At 49.8% G+C, this 21083-nt stretch overlaps 2 protein-coding genes across 9 annotated transcripts; both read right to left on the bottom strand.

Annotated features, from left to right (window-relative positions):
* Positions 1 to 143: 143 nt before the first annotated feature.
* NRM (nurim) lies at positions 144 to 3100 on the bottom strand. 2 transcript variants are annotated; one of them, XM_060109741.1, is made up of 4 exons: positions 2959 to 3100; positions 2204 to 2400; positions 1401 to 1577; positions 144 to 1045 (listed from the first exon to the last, which is right to left on the bottom strand). In XM_060109741.1, exons 1-4 carry the CDS (start codon positions 3089 to 3091, stop codon positions 764 to 766), a joined length of 789 nt encoding a protein of 262 aa, XP_059965724.1. In that variant the 5' UTR covers positions 3092 to 3100; the 3' UTR covers positions 144 to 763. The 2 variants fall into 2 exon arrangements, with proteins under 2 accessions (XP_059965724.1, XP_059965725.1); XM_060109742.1 differs by lacking the exon at positions 1401 to 1577.
* A 2445-nt stretch (positions 3101 to 5545) lies between these two features.
* MDC1 (mediator of DNA damage checkpoint 1) lies at positions 5546 to 21001 on the bottom strand. Of its 7 annotated transcripts, none has more exons than XM_060109471.1 (16): positions 20953 to 21001; positions 19275 to 19553; positions 16484 to 16625; positions 15547 to 15927; positions 15392 to 15461; positions 13622 to 15096; positions 13042 to 13107; positions 12787 to 12876; positions 11611 to 12408; positions 11458 to 11501; positions 8767 to 10947; positions 8566 to 8685; positions 8251 to 8433; positions 7900 to 8025; positions 7691 to 7801; positions 5546 to 6496 (listed from the first exon to the last, which is right to left on the bottom strand). In XM_060109471.1, the coding sequence occupies exons 2-16, from the start codon at positions 19293 to 19295 to the stop codon at positions 6329 to 6331; spliced, it is 5976 nt and encodes a 1991-aa protein (XP_059965454.1). In that variant the 5' UTR covers positions 19296 to 19553; positions 20953 to 21001; the 3' UTR covers positions 5546 to 6328. The 7 variants fall into 7 exon arrangements, with proteins under 7 accessions (XP_059965454.1, XP_059965461.1, XP_059965455.1 ...); XM_060109478.1 differs by having other exon boundaries at positions 12187 to 12408; positions 20953 to 21000; XM_060109472.1 differs by lacking the exon at positions 20953 to 21001 and adding an exon at positions 20649 to 20664.
* Positions 21002 to 21083: the final 82 nt, after the last annotated feature.

The following is a 21083-nucleotide window of genomic DNA, read 5'->3' on the forward strand; positions in this document are numbered from 1 at the left end:
GGGGGGGGGGGTCCGCGGGGAGTGGCCGCCACCCAGCGGTCATCAGAGGGCGCGGCCGATGCCCAGACTCGAGTCTGGCTCGCCTGTCCTTCCCAGAGTCAGCCCTGCAGCTTGAGAGACACTGACAGACTGCATGCCACACGTAGAAAAACCAGGCTGAATTTTATTTTCCTGTAGCGCGAGTTACTCGGGAGAGCAGGGAGCCCTTAGTCACCCGAATTAAGAGCAGGAGAATCCGCTCAACTAGGTTCATGAGTCTGGAGCCCAGGGGGCAGGGCCTAGGGAGCTGGAAAGGCCAGACAGTGGGGCTGGGCTGCAGCTGCAAGGTGTGGAGCCTGATGGGGCAGCCACTATCGTCAAACTTGCAGACCTTGGTCCAGCTCCTAGGAGGGGAGCTAGACATGGAGAAGAGGATCCTTGAGGCGCAGAGGCCAGAAATAGGACCAGGGGAGTGGTCAGGCCAGACCCTTCTTGTGAGGAGGTTGTTAATGGAGGGTCAAGCCCTAAACTCTGAGGAGACAGATAAGTTCCCCACTCCCTCTTCCTGGCTGGTGAGAAGCAGCCCTTGGAGTCCAATGGCTGAAACTCAGAATTTAAGATATGGAGCTGGACCCAAGGAGTGGAGGCTCAAGCAAGGGAAGGGACAGCTCCTTCAGTCCATGGATTTGGGCCTCTGGTCTGAAGCAGCCAAGGCCTGGATGTTAAGGGGATTTGGAATTGGAGGGGGAAAGGAAGTACAGGGCTTGGAACCAGGGTTAGCCCCTCACTCAGCCTCCCCGTCCTGGGGCCGGGAGAGCAGGTGGAGTTTTCTTTGCAGCTGGGCCCGGAGGTAGCGGAGATCTTGCTGGTCAAGTCCGTGAGCCAGGCCCAGGTAGAGGGTAAGGAGGAGAGCAAAGAGGAGGCGGTCAGTGCCCAGGGTGGGCACCACCCATAGCACAGTCAGCAGCTCCACACACACTGGGTGGCGCAGGTGGGAGAAGAGTCTCAGAGCCCGGGGAGACTTCAGGGCCAGAGGCTCACCCAGCCCCAGCACATGGTAGTACACCTAAGAGAGGGAGAATGGCTTAGAAATGGAGTCAAGCCCTTGTCGCAACTTAGCTGCCTCTTTCCTCCCCTTCCAGGCACGCTCCTTCTATAACGCAGGCCCAGGAACCACCCTTCTGAGACGGGGGTCCCTGACCCTCATCTCTGGTCCATGAAACTTCCCCAGGCCCAGGAAGCCCATGGTTTCCAGCCTTTGAGGGAGGACTGAGGGGAGACTATCTTACAAGAAAGGGAGGTGAGGGAGTCAAAAGCAAGAGGCAGGTGGAAGAGTAGGGGAGGAGGAGGGACATCCTTGGAGGGGAAAGAGGTATTCTAGAAAGGATCAGAGGTCTTGGGTAGGGATCTGGGAGCCTCACCTGTTTGAGGCCCATGAGCTCTGCGTAGTCAAAGACGAGAAGGATGCTGAAGATGAGGAGCCAGGAAATGACGTGGAGCACAAAGCAGAGGAGGGGCACCCAAGTGGCCCATGGCTCGGCCCGAGCCTCCCACAACACGGGGCCCCTGGGCACGGGCTCCCAGTACCGCATCACCAGCTGAAGGAGGATGAGGGACTGGGTATCCCAGCAGCCCACCCTTGAAAGACCTAGACCCAGAGGCTGCCCCCATCCCAGGCTGGCCTGCTGCTCTCCCCGCCTCTACCATGAGCATGTTCAACATAGGGAGGGTGCTGGGTGGGGTCCCAAGTATGTAAGAATGACTTGTCTCTACAAGGACTTAAAGTCCTTTAAGTCTCTGAGGACTTAAAGAATGGATGAGAGTCACCAGATAGGTACACAAAGTAGCCTAGGCCAAGCACCCACTGAGAAACAGATGAGTACTGACTGGGAAGCTTTCTCTTGCGACCTAAGGAAGTGATTTGAAGAAAGGATAGGACTGAAGAGGAGTTAACAAGGGAATCTCAAGCAGGACAGCGTGAACAAAGTTGCAACGGTGAGAATGCACATATCATGCTCGGGGAATGACAAGCAGTACAGCATTCTTGAGAAGAAGTAGGATATGTACTGTGGAGGAATGGGAGCTGAGATTACGGTCCTGAACACCCTTAGTTCTCCTCCTAAACCCATGTTTTATCAGAAGCCTAAGGTCCTTGCCTCTCCAGTCGACGGAATCCTTCCCACAGACTGTTTCCCTTGAGGACTCAGCTGCCAGGGCTTCATACCTGCAAGGCCAGGGCAGTGCATGCCACGTACAGTGACCTCTGAAGGACCCCAAAGTACCGGGACATCCATGACTTCACTGTCTCAGTTGCCATGAGGCTGTGCTGCCCCACAAATAGTAGCAGGAGCCCCAGATCCCAAGCCAGGGAGACAAGAATGCTTTGGTCCTGCAGGGCAGCCAGCCATCCCTGGCGGGCATCTAGCGGGAGTTGGAGAAAGGGACAAAAGATCAAGAAGACTGTGGGAAAAACTCCCTACCCTTATCTCCTCTTGGGACCCCAGGCCATGTCCCTTAATGCTTTCAAGAGCCTTAATGCTTCCTCTCTAGGCTTTGCCCACCTCACTTTTCTATTCCCTGTTTCTTCCCTCTTCCCCAGGCCTCCTTCAGAGCTGGGGAAGAGGATTCATGCTGGTCAGTCAGGAAAGGCATGGCTGGAGTGCCCTTCTTGTTTCGGTTCTCCAAATGCTCCCTCTTTATAACACTCTCCATAGTCCTCTTTACGAAGCCTTTCCTTAGAATACTCTGCTCATCGCCCTCTCTCCCCCTCAGTCCTCACTCTCCCGCCTCTCCAAACCGCTAATCCCTGAGTTCCTAATTTAGCCCTCTGGTCTCCCCTGCAGCGTCTCGGCGGCTTTCACGGTTCTAGTTCCCTCTCCTGGACTTCCCCTGTCATTTGTCTCCAAGCCCCGCCCCCGCTCCCTCTGCTCCGGCTCCACCTCCCTACCCCAGAGCTCATCCTCGGTCCCTCCCGCTCACCCGGACCACCAGACTCCGAGATTCCTCCAAGAAGTGGCCGAAGGGAGGTAAAGCGCACGAACTCCACTCCAGTACCAAAGGCCAGGATGAAAGAGGCGAGGGCAGCAGGGACGAGGAGCAGTGCAGGGGCCATGGCGAGAAATGGAGGGGTGGGGAAAGGGGCGGGTTTGGGATTCCCGCGGCCGCAGGCTCCGCCCCGACCCCGCCTCCCGCCTGGGACCCTGCCCAGGAGGGCAGGGCTCCCGCGCGCCGACGCCCAGGCTTCCGGCCGGCGCGCGCGGCTCTCTCACACAGGGCTTCAGGGCCGATCCCTGAGTGCCATTCCCCGGTCTGCGATCTCCGCGTCACAGAAGGGAATGTTAGAATCCCAAGTGAGAGGTGAGAAGGGCAGCGGCTGTTCAGTCAGTCACATGGTTTGAATCGCAGCTGGGCTAGTTTTCGCATCTAAAATGAAGACAGTTCCTCTCTTAAAGGGTTCTTGCAGAAACGGCATTATGATCCCACTTTCCTTTGACAGCTTTGACTAGAAAACAGCCAGAGTCAGAGGTTACAAAGCCTCAGCGAACACTTTAATAATGAACGGTGAGAGGACGGAAGACTGTTGACCCAGGCTGAGAACCCAAAGCTCTGAATCACCCATTACAGCTTGTTAGATGAAAAAGAGTGACTATTTTACCACAAATTAACGCTTAGTCTGTAATTTATTATAAAGTTGAGTTGTTGCCTCTCCACTTGCTAAGGGGAGAGAACTTGTCTGTAACACTGAAAGATTTTGTTCTATTAATGCCAAAGGCTGTTACTTTGTAATCATGAGAGTAACAATATGTTAAAATATTTGTGATAGAAAACTTTATTACAGTTGTAAACTTTGTAGTATGTTAATTTTATCCAAGCCTGTGATAATTAGCTACCTATACAACCTCATTCGTTTGCCTCCACTTACTAGTCAGAAAGCACTAAGATCTTTTGTCCAAAATTTTCCCTACAGACCTGTTTGTAATACCTGCAGACTAACATTCACATCTAAAAATCAAAGTAAAGTAAGGTTTTTCTCCATTAGAGTTAAAGATCATGTAGCTAAGGACCTGGTCACAGTAGCTATGACTATAGTAAGGAACTTAGAGATCATGAAGCTAATTCCCTCAGCTAATAGATAGAAGAAACATAGGCCTAAAGAGATCAAGAAAATTTCCCAAGATAAGAATTAAGGAGCTGCTAGTCCTGTGGGCTCAGGGATGACAAAATTGCCAAACAGCATCCCACAGGCTCTACATTCCTTCTCCCTCCCGGAGGCTTAGTATTCCCATTCTCCTCTGAATCAGTGCTATTTTATACTGTACCAGACATCATTATGTTTTCCCTCCTGATTCACACTCCATCCTGCTTTCTGCCTCAGGAAGTTGTCCTGAATGGACTACATCAAAGAAAATCACAGCATTTGAGGGAAGCCTTTCTATGTAACTGTTCCCTCCTCTCAACCTTTTGGGTTTACAGGTGGCCACAACAGAGCTGTGGGTACTGGCAATATTCTTTGTGATTTCTCTACACTCTGCCTACTTCTAATTTTCACTTCATTAAACTCTCTCCAAATTATCCTAATTTGACTGTGCCATAGTTTCCTCTTAGGATCCTGACTGACATTACACAATGTGCTATGAGCTGTAGGATTCATTGGAAGTGTAAGAAAAGACCTCTCTTCTCTAGAAATTTAAATTGGGGCACTTAAATTGTACCAGTCATGAAGTGGGTGTGCACATGAGTGCTAAGTGGGGCTATAGAGACAGCAGGTGCTGTAAGGAATCCAGTGGACCTCAAGGACACAGGCAGCTTCACACACTACAAGGCTTTGAGCAGTGCAAGGGGACTAATATTTATCTGGGTCCTACTGTGTGCCACACCCACTATGGCTATGCTTAATATATATTGTGAGATTAGATATGTCTAAAAGCCAGCACAGTGTTTGGCAAAGCTCATGCTGTTTCTACTACACCAAAGTTTTCCAAACTTAAGTATAACTTACCTGCAGAAAAGTGCCCAAAACTAATCAGTATTTTTTTAGATTGAAGTGAAATTCACATAACATGAAATTAACCACTTTAGAGAGAACAGTCCAGTGTCATTTAGTACATTCATAATGTGTGCAACCACCACCTCTGTCTAGTTCCAAAGCATTTTCTCTTCACCCCAAAATAAAACCCTGTACCCATTAAGCGGTCATTCCCCATTTTCTCTCCCTGCCAGCCCTGGCAACCACCATCTACTGTCTCTATGGATTTACCTATTCTGCGTATTTCCTACAGGTGGAGTCATACAATGTGACCTTTTGTGTCTGGCTTCTTTTACTTAGCATAATGCTTTTGAGATTCATCCTCAAAACACCGTAGCACAATTAGTACCTCATCCCCTTTTATGGCTGAATAATCTTCCATTGTATGGATATGCCACAACTCGTTTATCCATTCATCTGCTGATGAACATTTGTGGTGTTTTCATCTTTCAGCTCTTGTGAAAGTGTTGATATGAACATTTGTATACAAGTATTTGTTTGAACATCTGTTTTAATTCTTTTGGCTATATACCTCTGAGTAGAATTGCTGCATCATATGGTAATCCTATAATTAACTTTTTGAGAAACTGTCAAACTGCTTATCACAGTGGATGAATCATTTTACATTCCCAGGAGCAATGTAGATGGGTTCCAATTTCTCTACATCCTTGTAATCAACCAACTTCTAAAATTTACAAAATAAAACTGTACTACACCATAAGGTACATAGTGAATATTTATTTATCACAGAGGTTAAGCCTAAGCTAACTTAATAAATACTGGAAAAGCAGACCAGAAAAAAAAAAGGGGGCAGAGATTTGCTCAACGTCAAAGCTAAAGGATGCTTCTAATGAGATGGGGCAAGGAGAGGGGAAAATATTTTAGTAGCATTCCGTAACTCCACCCTCAAATTTACTCACTCCAAGCATTCTTTCAAGTTCTGGACACTAAAATTGTTTCCACTATCTTTTGCAGGATGAGTAAGAATCCCAATAAGAAAAGGAGAAACAAATGGTTTCCAAACAGGAAGCAGGACACTGTGCGTGCCATAGAGCAATAAGCATGTCAGTCCAGCTAAATATGAGCAGCAACTTAAGATATCTGAGCGTGGGATTGGCCAACTTTCAATGGCCATTTAAGAAAACCTGTGGCTCCCAATCTCCCTGTCTTTGTTTACCAACAAGCTTTTCGGCCCCACCCATGTTCCAAGACAAATCAGGTCAGTACACCCCAATCCTTTCTAAAGCCCTAAGTTCTTTCTTCCAAATATTTCTAACACTTTATATATTGGCCTGGGCGGAAAAGCATACTGGGGTGGGGTTTTCAGGTGGATGACATTTCCAAAGTGGAGAGGACAAAGGCCTCTGGCTTGGCTTCCTGCTTTAGTACTCCTGTGAGCAGGAACTCAGGTGAGAGGATGGGCAGCCCAACCCGAAATGGAATGGCACATCGAGAGAAGTCCTGGGAACATGTGATCACAACTCTCTGAGGCTGGAAGAAAGACAGAGAAAACAGAAAGTCAGGGGTGAAAAAGAATCCTAGAAATAGGTTCGGGACCCACTAATCAGTCTTAGCAGCACAAAAACAGTACCTCCTCATGGGAAGCCATATGACACACACTGTCTATGAAGAACTCTTGCCACAAAAGTTGAGCCTGAATTTGTTCAACCTTTTTTTTTTTTTGGTGGGGGGCTATACGCGGGCCTCTCACTGTTGTGGCCTCTCCCGTTGCGGAGCACAGGCTCCGGACGCGCAGGCTCAGTGGCCATGGCTCACGGGGCCCAGCTGCTCCGCAGCATGTGGGATCTTCCCAGACCGGGGCACGAACCCGTGTCCCCTGCATCGGCAGGCGGACTCTCAACCACTGCGCCACCAGGGAAGCCCTGTTCAACCTTTTAAAGTTAACTACGATTTATAGGAAATATAAAAGATAGAAAAACAATATAAATGACACAACAAGGGAGCAAACAGAAAAATCCAGACTGTGGAACATTCTAAAGGACAAGTGACCTAGTTTCTGCAGGAAGTCAATGGCAGGAAAAAGGCTAGGTGGGTTGGGGGGTATGCTCTAGAGTAAAAGAAAATTAAGAGATACAGCGCAATTGTGGGGACACATGGACCTTGTTTTGAGTCCTGATTTGAACTGTAAAAAGACATTTTCAGATGACTCGAGAAATTTGATTAATGGAGTAAGACAAAGTGACCAGGACACAACTGTTAATTTTGTTATTGACCAATAACGGCATGTGATTATGTAAGAAATGTACATATTTCTTAGAGATGTATATTTTAAGTACGTAGGAAAAAATAATGACCTTTGCAGTTTCCCTTAAAAATTTCAGCAAAGAAAATGAAAGAAAAGGAAAAAAAAAAAAGGGATAGAGCAAATGCAGCAAAATCTAAATTAACCTGTTGAATCTGAGTGATTGGTATATGGAGGTTCGCTACATTATTCCCTCTCCCTTTGTGTATATTTCAAAAAAATTGTAAATACAAAAATAAAAATAAGTCCATTTGGTATCAGCAGTCCTCTTCCTTCTCTATCCCTCTCTATACCAGAGGTCTTCCCCCAGCCTCTCACTACTCCGTGTTCCCATCTGTACCTCCATTTCCCCCCTAACCTGTTCCCATTCCAGCCACCTCTCTAACTGCCACCTCACCAGATCCTGAACACACCACCCCTACCTTATAGGACCGGGGCATGCTGGGTAGGACGGTGCCTCCACAGCAGCTGATGATCTCTCCCATCTGAGGTGGTGGTGGCTGGACTCCTGGGGTCACGTGAATCTCATAGCCCTAGGAGGAAGAGAATGGTGGAGACAGTAGGTGATGCACTGAGAGGCCGTGGACCGCTGGGCAACAGCTGAAGTGTGGGGCAGAAGATGGCCTCTCACCTCCAGCAGCCTTCGCTCCTGAGCCCGGCTCAGGGCCTCCCGAAGGCTGAAGCCAAAGTTCTTCTCCTGCTCAGGATCAGTCACCACATATTCAGCAGGGGGCAAGAAGCAACCTGCCTTGCGGGACTAAGGACGGTAACAGTCAGTATCAAAGCTCAGCCCCGCCCTTCACCCAGCTCTTCTGTCTAGTGTTTACAGGGAGCTCACGAAATGTTTTCAGAATTAAGCCTCTGCTTCACTAACCTCGTCTTCCTGTACCCACGTTCCTCCCACCGCTTTCTAGAGCCCCATGTGAGCAACCTTCTCCCGCCACTATCTCTACGGGTCTGTCATCATCTCCTGGCCTCTCACCTGATGCAGCCAGTCCAGGGAGATGATGGGGATGCCCCGCCCCAGGGCACACAGGAACTTGACCGTCCGGCGGATCCGATCCGTCACCAGGTGGGAGGCCTCAGCCACTGAGCTGGCCAGACTGCCCCCCAGGGCCAGCACTGCCCGCTCTCCATAAGCATCCACTACGCCTGTGAAGAGCACCTGTGAAGGGGGTTAGCCTGAGCTGGTTACGGCAACCAGCGCCATCGGCACCCGTCTCCCAAATCCCCTAGGTCTCCTCCCGTCCTACCACATCTCCATCTCCCACAAAGCCCCAGGGCCCTTCTCTCCTACTTTGGGGGCCGTGGACTCTTGGATAGGTTTGGTCCGTCGCAGGCTGCGGCTCGGTATTTCCTGGGGCTCCTCCTCTGTCTGCGTTCTCTTTCTCTTGCCTGGTCCTGGAATCACTACATCCTGGGATTGAGAGAGAACTTGGTGGGAGTTTCCAAGCCCCCAAGCTCTTTCCAAACTAGGTGACTCCAGCCCCCTCCTCACCTCTTCCTTCCTCAGCTTTGCTGCAGGATTTTCTTCTTCCTTAAGGAATGCTGTCTTCTGGGGAACTTCTCTTCGGAGCCGTTTTTGAAGTGGAGGTGAGTCCGCAGTAGCTAAAGGCCTCTTGCGATTTTGAGAGGCCTCAGGCTGGGGCTCTGGGGTGAAGGCAGATCTATCTGCTGCCTCCCCCTTCGGGATCTGGGTAGCACGAGTGGGTGCCTCGGGGAGCTGGGCAAAGGCAGGCTCAGGAATGGTGCTAAGGGACTGGGCTGCTCTCACTGCCCCTCGTCTCTGGTTCCTTGAGGACCAGGAGTTAGGTTCGGAGGGTGCAGAGTAGGGTTCATGAACGTGAGCTGTGAGAGACCCATGTTTCCTAGTGGCCCTTGGCCTCCTGCTGCAATTGGTTTCAGGGATGGGCTCAGGGGGAACAGGCTGTCCTGTGGGGACTGGAGAGTGGGATTCAGGGGTGGTAGGAACTGGCACAGCACTTACTGTAGAAGACCTTAGTGTCCTGCTCTGACCACCCTGAGCTATGACTTTGGGGGTGGCAGGCTGCTCTGTGGGGGATGAAGGTTCAAGGTCAGGAGCTGTGGGTTCAGTTGGCTGGGATGTCTTGACAGAGGATCTACGTGTCCTGCCCCGAGTGGCCTGAGATGTGGGCTCAGGGGTGAGAGATTGGTCTTTAGAGGTGGAAGGCTGGGGCTCAGGAGTTATGGGGACAACTGGTTCAGGGGTCTTAGCAGAAGAACTAAGTGTCCTGCCCTGAGGGGCCCGAGATGTGGGTTTGGGGGTGACAGGCTGGTCTGTGTGGGCAGTGGGGACATTTCGTTCAGGGGTTTTGACAGAGGACCTAAGTGTCCTGCCCCGAGGGGCCCGAGATGTGGGTTTGGGGGTGACAAGCTGGTCTGTGGAAGCCTGGGGCGCAGGGGCTGTGGAGATAACTGGTTCGGGAGTCTTGACAGAAGCCCTCTGTGTCCTGCCCCGAGTAGCCCGAGATGTGGGTTTGGGGGTGACAGGCTGGTCTGTGTGGGCAGAAGCCTGGAGCTCAGGGGCTGTGGAGACATTTTGTTCAGGGGTTTTGACAGAGGACTTAAGTGTCCTGCCCCGAGTGGCCCGAGATGTGGGTTTGGGGGTGACAGGCTGGTCTGTGTGGGCAGAAGCCTGGAGCTCAGGGACTGTGGAGACATTTTGTTCAGGGGTTTTGACAGAGGACTTAAGTGTCCTGCCCCGAGTGGCCCGAGATGTGGGTTTGGGGGTGACAGGCTGGTCTGTGGAAGTGGAAGCCTGGAGCTCAGGGGCTGTGGAGACATTTTGTTCAGGGGTTTTGACAGAGGACTTAAGTGTCCTGCCCCGAGTGGCCAGAGATGTGGGTTTGGGGGTGACAGGCTGGTCCGTGTGGGCAGAAGCCTGGAGCTCAGGGGCTGTGGAGACATTTTGTTCAGGGGTTTTGACAGAGGACTTAAGTGTCCTGCCCCGAGTGGCCAGAGATGTGGGTTTGGGGGTGACAGGCTGGTCCGTGGAAGTGGAAGCCTGGAGCTCAGGGGCTGTGGAGACATTTTGTTCAGGGGTTTTGACAGAGGACTTAAGTGTCCTGCCCCGAGTGGCCAGAGATGTGGGTTTGGGGGTGACAGGCTGGTCTGTGGAAGTGGAAGGCTGGGGCGCAGGGGCTGTGGAGATAACTGGTTCGGGAGTCTTGACAGAAGCCCTCTGTGTCCTGCCCCGAGTGGCCAGAGATGTGGGTTTGGGGGTGACAGGCTGGTCTGTGTGGGCAGAAGGCTGGAGCTCAGGGGCTGTGGAGACATTTTGTTCAGGAGTTTTGACAGAGGACCTAAGTGTCCTGCCCCGAGTGGCCCGAGATGTGGGCTTGGGGGTGACAAGCTGGTCTGTGGAGGTGGTAGGGTGGGGCTCAAGGGGTACAGAAGAAACTGGAGAGGACCCTTGGGGCTTGACTTTGGGTTTTGGGTGGAGAGAATCCAGCTCTGAGGAAAAGGGAGTCTCCAGAGCTTCCTGACTCTCATTTTGTCTGGTCCTGGGAATGGGCGGTTCTAAAGGAGGTGGAGAGGGCGAAAGGAGGGACTGAGGGGCAGGATGTTTTTGGCTCTGAGAGGTGAGGGGGTTTTGGAGAGGCGCTGAAGCCTCCTGCAGTGCAGGAGGCCGACAAGCATCTGGGGATTCCTGATCACCCTGGGGAGAAATGGAAGCCAGTGAGGGAGGAAGAGACAGAGAGAGGAGAGACAGGACTTGGATACTGTTCTTGACCCTTGTTTATAGAGTGTACTCGTGGCATTTCTCTTTCTGTCTGTTCCATTAGACTGGGAATTTCCTCTTTCCCAAAGACCTCTCCCCAAAATGCCAGTATAGTATTCTCCATATATGGATGATGCTAATAAAGAGGACAGTTAGGAGGAAGAGGGAAGGGACTTGAAAAAAGGAGCTTTCTGAGTCAGGGAGGGGGAGACAGAACTTGGGGAACAGCTGTGGAAAACAACAGGTGTCAAGGTAAACGGATAGAAGCCAACTAAGGAGCCAACTAAGGAGCCAACTAAGAAGCCAACTAAGGAGCAGTGAAAATGGAAGAAAAGTTGAACATATGGGGAAAGGAGTAGATGAAAGCAAGGTCAGGGGAAGGGGCAGTGGAGGAGATGCAGAGATGACCTGTGGAGTGGGGAGGTGGGTACAGAAAGCAGCTCTCACCCTGGAAGCCTTCTCAGCAGGTGGCATCTTGCAATTCAAGTAGCCTAGACAGAAGGGAAAGACAAGTAGTTGAGGTCTAAGCAGTCAGTCACTTAGGGGTTGATTATCATGAGGTCTGTGTACCACCTTAGGTTCCCCTCTACCTTCACTTACCTCTCTGCTGCCTCCCGGGGCTCACTGGGGCGCCCCTTCCTCCACCTGACTGGCTTCCAGAAGCTATGGGGTCTGAAGCAAGTCCCTGAAGGTCTCCCGCCCACGCTCCAGGCTCTGGTGTCGAACCTGAGGCCTGGCCTTTCTGGTCCTGGCCCCCCGCCTCTGTCTCCCCTGTCTGTGGGCCTCTGTCCAGCATCACTTTGGGTACCTTCCCTTGTAACCCACCTGCCTCATACTCTCTCTCTGCTACTGGTTTCTCTGCTTCTCTGTCAAATACCTCTCTTGTAAGAGTCTGCTTTTCTCTCTCTTTCTCTTGTATTTCCTTGGCTGTCTCAATTTCTACCTTCAAACTCTCCATATCCCTTTCAGTACTTGCACTTTTTAATTTTTTGTCAGACTCTTGTTTCTGAGTATCTCTAGCTAACACCTGTTTTTGTTCTCTGTCCTGTATCCCCCTGGTTGATTCTTCCTCTCCCATCACATCTTCCCTCTCTCCTTCCAAGGGCAGTTTCTCAGTTTCCTTCTCCAATGGCCCTCTCTCAGGGGTCACCCTCTCTGCTGTTTCTCTTGGTGTACCCATGTCTTCCTCCACAGTCTGTATCCCTCTGCCTTGAATCCCCAGTGGCTCTGCATGAACTGGACACTCTGGATGTTGCTCTTGTGGTGCTGCCATAGGTGGAGAGGGGCAAGATGCATGGGCTTCAATGTGGGTGGCAATGGGCTGGGTCTCAGAAGCTTCAGACTCTCTCGGACAGAATGGCTGTGTAGCCAAGACCTCCCATGGCTCATCCAGGGAACCTGAAAGCAGGGTGAGCAAGAGAGAGAGAGAGAGAGGAATGTAGGTTGAAAAGGTAATAGCTTGAGAAAAGATGAAGACAAATTCATGCATAATAAATTTAAATGGGTTATTAAAGGAAAGCTAGGAGTAAGGAAGATAGTCATAACATTTAACATTTGTCTCAAAAAGTAAGCCCAAACCTTCATATAAAAGCTCTCCCAGTAGCCTCTTAAAAACTTATGCTAGACTAGTTGCTCTATGGGTCTGACTTAACATGGCATTTTTTTCCTGATGAGATGGAGGAACATCAGCAAAATGTCAAGGAATATAAAGGAAACATGTAGGGGGGAAAATAAGGATGCCAAGTTAGGGACACAGAGGAGGGGAGTTTCTTATACCTGTGGCCTGGAAGCTGCAACGGGAAGGGCCAGGCTCTTGGGGCAGAGTAAACAGGAAGGCCTGGGTGGGTTCATCCTCCATGCTGGGGACTGTTGCACAAGAAAGCATGGCCTGAGCACTGCTCCACAGGACTCCAGGGTCCCATTCTTAGTTTCCCACCCTGACCGTCCCAGCTTTCACACACTTCAAGGACTACCAGTCTGATCTCCAAGCTCCTGTTTGTACCAGTATCCACATGACACAGATGTCCTCACCTTCCAGGCTCTGATTCTCTCTCTCCACAAAGCACTGGGTAGCTTGTAGGTCCAGATCTTCAGAATCTGGTGGGGGAGGAATATAGGATAATTAAAAAATCACAGCTGACCCTTAACTCCTTCCTTTTTCTCTACTATTCTCTCCTCAGCCCCAACCCCATGCAATAGACTGAATCTCTGTGTCTCCCCCAAAATTCTTACATTGAAACCTAATTTCCAATGTGAGGGTATTAGGAGGTGGGGCTTCTGGGAGGTGATTAGGTCATGAGGGTGGAGCCCGTGCGAATGGGATCAGTGCCCTCAGAAAAGAGACTCCAGAGAGCTTCCTTGGGCCCTTCTGCCATGTGAGGATATAGTGAGAAGATGGCTGCCTATGAAGAAGGAAGCGGGGCCTCACCAGACACTGACTATCTGCTGGTATCTTGGACTTCCCAGGCTTTAGAACTGTGAAAAATAAACTTCTGTTGTTTATAAGCTACCCAGTCTATGGTATTTTGTTATAGCAGCTCAAATGAACTAAGATACCCTAGAAGCATTCTTTATTGCAGGGGTTAAGGGAGGAAGAAAGGCCAGCACTAACCATCGTGGTTGTCTCCAGAGTCCATGGTCCTATCCACATGTGGTCCTCTCTCCCTTTCTGTGGGCGTCTGGGCCCCCCCACTCTGTGGCTGGGTGGGTTCCCCTGGAGTGCCTATGTCCGCCACCAGATCTGCTATGTTATTCCTTGAGACAGGGAGAAGGTCCTGCTCCACTTGGGCTGCGGGTGACCCACCCTGGGCCCCAGCCATAAAAGCTCTGCCCTGTTCAAGAACGGCTACAGCGCACTCTGTCCCAGTATCTTCTTCTGCCTGAAGCTGGCTCTTTCTTACATCTGCCACTGCTGAAGCTGCTAAGGATGTGTTCTCCTCCGCATTTGGGTCACAGTCCCCAGCTAGAGGAGGCCGGGCTTCTTCTAGATACACCACAGGCAGCTTTGCTGGGCCTCCTTCAGCTTTCACATCTGTCTGATGTGTCCATGCTACAGGTACTCGATGCTTCTCCAGAAGTATAACAGCTGGCCCTGGTGGGACTTCCTCCACCACTTGTGTGTTGACATGCACTGTGGCAGAGGCTTGGCTTCTCTCCAGGTGGAACCCCGGTGAGCTCTTCTCTTCCGTCACCTCTGTATCACTGTCCCTGAGAGGAGGTTGACTCTTTTCTGAATATGCCTTGCCCGTGTGACCCCTGGGAACAGTTCCTGTCTTCTCCACTGGGAGCCCCTTTTTCTTCAGGTCTGTGTCACTGTCTCTCCCAGCAGAGGCTTGGCTTCGCTCCAGAAGGGCCACTGGTTGGGCCCTATCATCTTCTGCATCTGGATCTCTGTTCCACGCAACGGCCCGGCTCTCTCTTAGATGTGCCAGCGTGAGCGCTGCTGAGACTTTTTCCTTGTCATCTGTATTGCTATGGATCACGACGGAGGCTCGGCTTCTGTCCAGAGGGACGGTCAGGGGGGCCTCCCCCTCCTCTATATCTGTATCACTACCAGCCGGGCTCTCCTGCCGATGTGCCATGCCAGGTACCCGAGGACTCTCTGTACCAACTTCATGGAAGATGTGCCTCTTCCTCACAGGAACTACAGCTGGGGTCGCAGGGATCCCCTCTTCTTCCATATCAGTATCACTGTCTATGAAGCCACAAGGCTGGGCCCTTTCCAGATGGACCCAAGTGAGCCTTCTCAGAGGCCCGCTCTCATCATCCACATCTGTGTCACTGTCTTCCCCAGCAGGCTGGCTCCTCTCCAGAATCACTCCAACTGGAACCACCCCACTCCTCGCCTTCCTCTCAACTTTCGTGTCATTGTTCTTCTCCTTCACTGAACACTGATCCTTTTCAAGCTGGATTTCAGTTGTGACAGGTTTAGGCTGTTCTGTCTCTGCAGTGGTGACTCTTCTGGCAGCTGAGGAGCCCTCCCCTGCTCCTGGTTGCTGACTTTCTTCCTCATCTGTGTCACTGTTCAAGTTGAAGGCAAAAGGTGGCCCAGGACCATCCAGGGCAGAGGAAGGTCCCTCTTCATCGCTGTGAAGGGAAGAGAAGAAAAAGTCTATAGAATCTATTTCCCCAGAAGGGATACCCCACTCAACTAGGAGCTCCTTGAGGGCAGACATGAGGTAGTGTTTTCTTTTCTATCTCCAGCAGTTAGTTTTCTACTTGGCACATCAGAGGTGCTCAATAAAAATTCAGTTAATTGAACGAGTATGTGTAGCTCCCCAGCCCAGACTTTCATGGTAATACGTTCTCGTAGAGATGGATCCTCCAGCCCCTGATTCCTCCTCCTTTTGAAGACTCAGGTGTCTGGTCCTTTGGCACTCACCTCTCTGGAACTACTGTTGCCAAAAAGGAGGTCCTTGGTCCTTTCACCACACACTTTTCAGAAAGAGAATCTGTCAGTTGTAGAAAGGAGTAAGTTGACAGTTTTACACTCACAATCCCCATCTCCTCACCCGCCCTCCCAATACACAAACTTACCTACTTCTTCCTCTGAGTCCTCAGCCAACAGAAGCCTGTGGGGTTGAGTTCCTCCCTGTACCCTGGGTGTCTCCTCTACAGTTAGAGGGCCCCAGAAGACAAAGGGCAGGGGGACATCCAAGCGATGGTACTGGCAGGGCAAGTCAGCAAAGAGAATCAACTCCCGGTCCCTCAAACGATGACTCACCCCAGGGCCCAGGACCTTAGGAGGCCTCAGGATTTGAGTACCATTGAGGCTCCCACAATCCCGGAGGACAGGCGCCTTGTCCCAGGCCAAGATTTCAATCACCGCATGTTGTTTGGAGATAGATGAATAGGGCAGGGCCACAGAGCAATCAGGCATTCGGCCTACCACATTCTTCCCGAGGTATAGTGGGAAATCTAAGAATTAGAGAGGCAGATGGGTTCCAAGGCCAGAGTCCTGACCTGCTATTAGGAGAATGTTCCTGTTAAGTACCTCACTACTCACTCAAGGTCCCTCCATGCATTAGAAAAATAAAAGGCCCCAGGATAACTAGCTAATAAAGAATACATGCAATGCATTATTCATAATCAATATCCCATCCATCCACACTGGATTATTTTCTATTGTGGTAAAATATACATAAAATTTACCATTCAGCCAACTTTTCAGTGTACAGTTCAGTGATGTTAAGTACATTCACATTGTTGTGCAAAACATCACCACCACCCATTTCCAGACCTCACTGGATTTTTATCTGAATCCCTTCATCTTCTCCTACCAAAGTAAAATCACCCCCAGTGAGTAAAGGGCACTTGCCTGGAGCAATCAGATCAATCAGCCCCCTCTTCTCCATTCCCAGTAAAACCTTTTTTCAGATCTCCCAGATGCATATCTAAGCTTGCAACCCTCCAATTACCTCCCCACAGAAATAAGAGGCCTATACCAGTACTTCAGCACCCAATAACCCCTGACCTTTTTCTGGTCCATAGGAACTACTGAAGATACGCAGTCGCCCAAGGGGCTCCAAGCTACACCCCAAAGATTCACTGGGTCTCTCTTCAACCTCCTCCTCTTCTTCAACTTCCCAGTTAATAACCTGGGTGTCTTCCATGATCTGAGAAAAAAGCACATTATTATCACCTCTTTCAGTGGGTCACACACACAGCCTCAGAGAGGAGACTGCTAACTGCTGTAAACCTGGATAGCTATGGAGGCTGATGCTTCCCTTTCTGCCAATCATTCTGTTGTTATTCTTCTGAAGCATTTAAGAAATATCTTTGACCATGATACAGAATAAGAAATAAATATTATAGAGTCCCCAGTACAGAAATATATATAAAAACACATGCTTGGAACTTCCCTGGTGGTCCAGTGGTAAAGAATCTGCCTCCCAATGCAGGGGACTCAGGTTCGATCCCTGATCAGGGAACTAAGATCCCACACGTCGCGGGGTAACTACACCCGTGTGCCACAACTACTAAGCTCGGACGCCTCAACTAGAGAGACTGCGTGCCACAAACTACAGAGCCCACGTGCCCTGGAGCCTGCGCGCCACAACTAGAGAAGAGAAAACCCGCACACTACAACTAGAGAGAAGCCCCCACACCGCAATGAAAGATCCCACATGCCTCAACGAAGATCCCGCGTGCTGCAACTAAGACTCGGCACAGCCAAAAATAAATAAATAAATAATAAATAAATAAATCTTAAAAAAACCAAAAAGCAAAAAAACCCCACATGCTTATTTATAGACAAATATTTTGAGAAACAATGTTAAGCCTTTATACAACACACTAATAGTTGTCATTCTGTCTTTTTCTCTTCTCAATTCTTTAAACGCCAATTTGCAATCCATTAAATTGATTTCACTATCCACTATTGGGATAACTTTTGCCAAACATCAACTATGTATCAGGCATACTAGCCATGAGGCAGGCATTTAGGACACTAAGGCTAAAAATATTCAATCAGGATAACATAGCAGGTAAGTGAAAAGGGTAGGAATAAATGTGCTTCTGGCTGCAAAGCCCATGCTTTTTACACTTTATCAGATCATCTCAGTGTGATCAGACTAAACTGCAAAAAATCATAACAGCCAAAAGAGAGGCTTGGTAGGTGTCAAGCACTGCTCTAATTGCTTTATATTCACTGACTTATTTAATTATCACAAGAACCCTGTAAACTATTATTACTTTTTTTTTTTTTGGTTGTTTTCCTTTTGGACACGCAGCATGGCATGTGGGATCTTAGTTCCCCGACCAGGGATCGAACCCCTGGCCCCTGCAGTGGAAGCACGGAGTCCTAACCACTGGACCGCCAGGGAATTCCTTATTATTACTTTCTATTTCTCAGATAAAGAAACTGCAATACAGATGGATTAAGGAATTTGCCTCTCCTCTGCTTAACATTCTTTGATGGATTTCCATGCCCATAGGATAAAATAAAATCTAAACTCCTTAGCAAGACTCTCCACAATCAGAACCTCATATCCTCAAATGTATGTCCCACCCGCACCTCACCCAAGCCTATGATTCAGCCACATGGACCTTCTCCCCAGTCTCTGAACACATTGCTCCCTCTCATCTGCAGGCCTTAGCCAGCTCCTTAGCCCTTTGCTCATAGTTTTCTGGTCCAAATCCTACCCATCCTTTATAATTCAGTTCAAATGTTACTTCCTCAGCAAAGCCTTGCCTGGAGTCTTCTCTGCTTTCTGGTGTTCCCCATGTTCCTAAGTGTTTCACGGTGGTTGGTGGACTTGTACTTATCCTGATAGTTCTCACCATAGTGTAACTATTACATTCCATTTCTGCCTCACACCCCCCGAGAACTGGACCAGGCAGAAGAACTGTATCTTTTCCCCAAGGGTCCATCGTATTCATTCAACAGTTATTGCGCACCTGGTACCGCTGTAAGTATTCGGGATACATTCCTGAACCAAAAGTAAAATTAACTCTGCCCTCCTGATTAAAGAACAAATAAGATGAAAACTCAAAACAGTATGAAAGACGCTACTCTAAACGGAAACTGTTGACAGGTTGGGAAAGTAGGACACCTCCATGGAGATAGTGTTAACTCCGCTCTTATGACTGGCGAACTCAGCTGGTGCCCATGACCCTCGTCTCCAATCCATGGGCCACCACCTTTGATCCCCCTCCATCCCATGGGTTCCCTCCTAGCCCAACGTCTCCCTGTGTCTTCATACCTAAGGTCAGGGAGGGGCGTCAGGTAAGGATGAGTATTATAATCCGAGAAGCAAATTTCCAAGTATCCTCCGCCCAGTCGTACCCAAGGAACGCCCCTCCCGCCCACCGGGGAAAACCAAGATGGCACCCGGGGAGCCGTGGGCGAGGCCCCCCAGAACTCACCTACTTTGAGTCCCCGCGCGCGCCACCAGTAACGGCCGCGACCGGGGTGGCGCGAGTGCCTGAGCGGGGCGGGGGGCGATTCGCTGATTGGCTCCTGCCGCTGTCTTTCACAGCCCGGCTGCACGCCGACAGAGCAAGCCGCCAACTCGGAGGCACAGCCAGAGCCCCGCCCCGTCCCCGCCCTCTTACCCCTCAAAGGGGCGGCTTCTCCAGGGAGGCTGAGATCAGTTGGCTGAGGCTGTAATCAGAGGCCGCCGAAGGCGCACAGAATAGCGCACCTCGATTGGGCAGCTCCAAAGGACAACCCACTGCCGCTTCACCGCACCGCCCACTTCCCGCGCAGATTTCCAAATCGCGACCACAGAGTCTGGCCGCCAGCGACGGATAGAAGGGCTTACCATAGTCGTCGCCCCAAGCATCTAGTGCGGCCAGAGCGTCCTTCCCCGGTCCTCCCAGACATGGTGTCCGCTGACTCATGAGAAATGAAAATGGGTTGCGGGTTGCAGTCGTGGCTGAAGGCTGCAGTTTGGAAAATATCCCGTAGGCGTGGCGCTTGAGGGCTCATTGCAATGGAAGTTCATTTTCTTATGAGTTAGCTCGTCTTGAAGTCATGTCATTTCCTCTCAGAATACATTCCTGATGGACATTTTGAGGTCATTCTCCAAGAGTAAAGATTCCTAGGCAAACAGAACTGTTTCGTTAACCATCTTGAAGGCTGACCGAGGTCTTTGAAGGGTTCAAGGATGATAAATATCATTTATTTCATTAAATGTCATACTAAGACAAGAATAATAATTTGACATGAACAATTTAGGAAGAACTTTTGCATTCTTCTCTCACTTCATTCTGTCTACAATAGGCAGAAATAGGTTTTATAGAAAGAATCGAAGCTCTGCCGATAACTTGCCTACAACTAATGTAAGGTGGAGACAAATTGAAACCAGTTCCCTAATTGTAAATCCTGAACTCTCTTCACTACCACAAAATATGTAATTACTTTCATTGTGATCATGCCCTAAAACATGAACATTCTATTTTAAGTGTAGACGGGTCTTACACAACTTGATGTTCTTTTATTTATAAAACGACTGAGAAGTGTGTGTTGAATCCAATGTGAATTAACAATGATGACCTTGATATAACATGTCCTTTATCACAGTGCTTACCACACTCAATTATTGTTTATACACTTCTCACGAAATTGCAAGATCCTGAAGAACAGTGAGCTACTTCTTAACCATTTTTGTATCCCTAGCTCCTGGTTTGGTGGACACTTAGTATCTCTCAAGTTGAATTAATCCCCGAGATGAAACATGCCACTCAGACTTCAGCTCATCCAGTTTTTTCCCCATCACCTCCCTACGCCTTTTATTTCAATCCTGAGGCTCCTGGAAGGTTGCAATGGTCAGCCACCTAGTCAGTGAAATCAGTGAACTGAAAAAACACTGACTTCATCAGTGTCTAGAGAGGCAGGCTGGAAGACACTGAAATTCTATCAGGTATCTCACCCCATAGTTCTCCGCTGGACAATCGTGTGTTAAACGCTGCCCTAAGGCCCAGACCCTCCACATGGACAGACACTTCTGGCATATCAACTTCTCTAAACCATTCAACTTATTCTTGAACATACCCTTCACACAATTACTTCTCTATCTTGAAAAGCCCTTGCTGCAATTTTGTTTCTAAACGTTATCATTAGAAAACTCCCAAGGAAATAGCAGGAGGGCAATCCCCTCCTTCTTCCTGAGGTATCTGGGGGAGCAGCAGCTTACTGAAGTTCATGCCTTGGGTCACCAAAGGACCAGCTGTTAGATAGCAGATCAGGATGCCGCATTTCTCCCCAGTTTTCGCTGAGCTAAGCAGTCCTGTCTTCCCAAGAGCTGCCGCAGCGGGGAGCTTTCAGGGCGTGCCCCCACTCCACCTTCCAACGCCTGGCACCCCCGGGTTCCCAATTTCTGTATCCGTAAACTACTCTCTTTTTATACCAGAAAAGTCAGGCATAGAGGAAGGAACCCTTGCGCAAGGTCATTTTTCATTAAAAACTCCCAAACCAAACCCCCCATACCCAGTACCCACCCATTTGTTCTTTCATTTTGCAGCGTGGACAACAATAGAGGACTACAACTCCCAGGGAGGACTGCGCTCGTCCTGCCGAGCAGGGACCAATGGACGTCTGATACATGACCAGCACGGACTAATCAGGGCCA

This window comes from Mesoplodon densirostris, chromosome 10 (genome assembly GCF_025265405.1).
Source record: "Mesoplodon densirostris isolate mMesDen1 chromosome 10, mMesDen1 primary haplotype, whole genome shotgun sequence".
NCBI lineage: Eukaryota > Metazoa > Chordata > Mammalia > Artiodactyla > Ziphiidae > Mesoplodon > Mesoplodon densirostris.

What these genes read in the sequence shown, in the direction of transcription:
- MDC1 (XM_060109471.1), bottom strand. Translation starts at nt 19,295, where the DNA reads ATGCTTGGGGCGACGACTATG. An exon ending in GGACTCAGAGGAAGAAGTAG is followed by an intron (nt 15,462 to 15,546) that starts GTAAGTTTGTGT and finishes TACAACTGACAG; the next exon opens with ATTCTCTTTCTGAAAAGTGT. An exon ending in CAAAGCTGAGGAAGGAAGAG is followed by an intron (nt 8,686 to 8,766) that starts GTGAGGAGGGGG and finishes TCTCAATCCCAG; the next exon opens with GATGTAGTGATTCCAGGACC.
- NRM (XM_060109741.1), bottom strand. Translation starts at nt 3,091, where the DNA reads ATGGCCCCTGCACTGCTCCTCGTCCCTGCTGCCCTCGCCTCTTTCATC. An exon ending in CTCGGAGTCTGGTGGTCCGG is followed by an intron (nt 2,401 to 2,958) that starts GTGAGCGGGAGG and finishes AACTCCCGCTAG; the next exon opens with ATGCCCGCCAGGGATGGCTG. An exon ending in GCACTGCCCTGGCCTTGCAG is followed by an intron (nt 1,578 to 2,203) that starts GTATGAAGCCCT and finishes ATCCTCCTTCAG; the next exon opens with CTGGTGATGCGGTACTGGGA.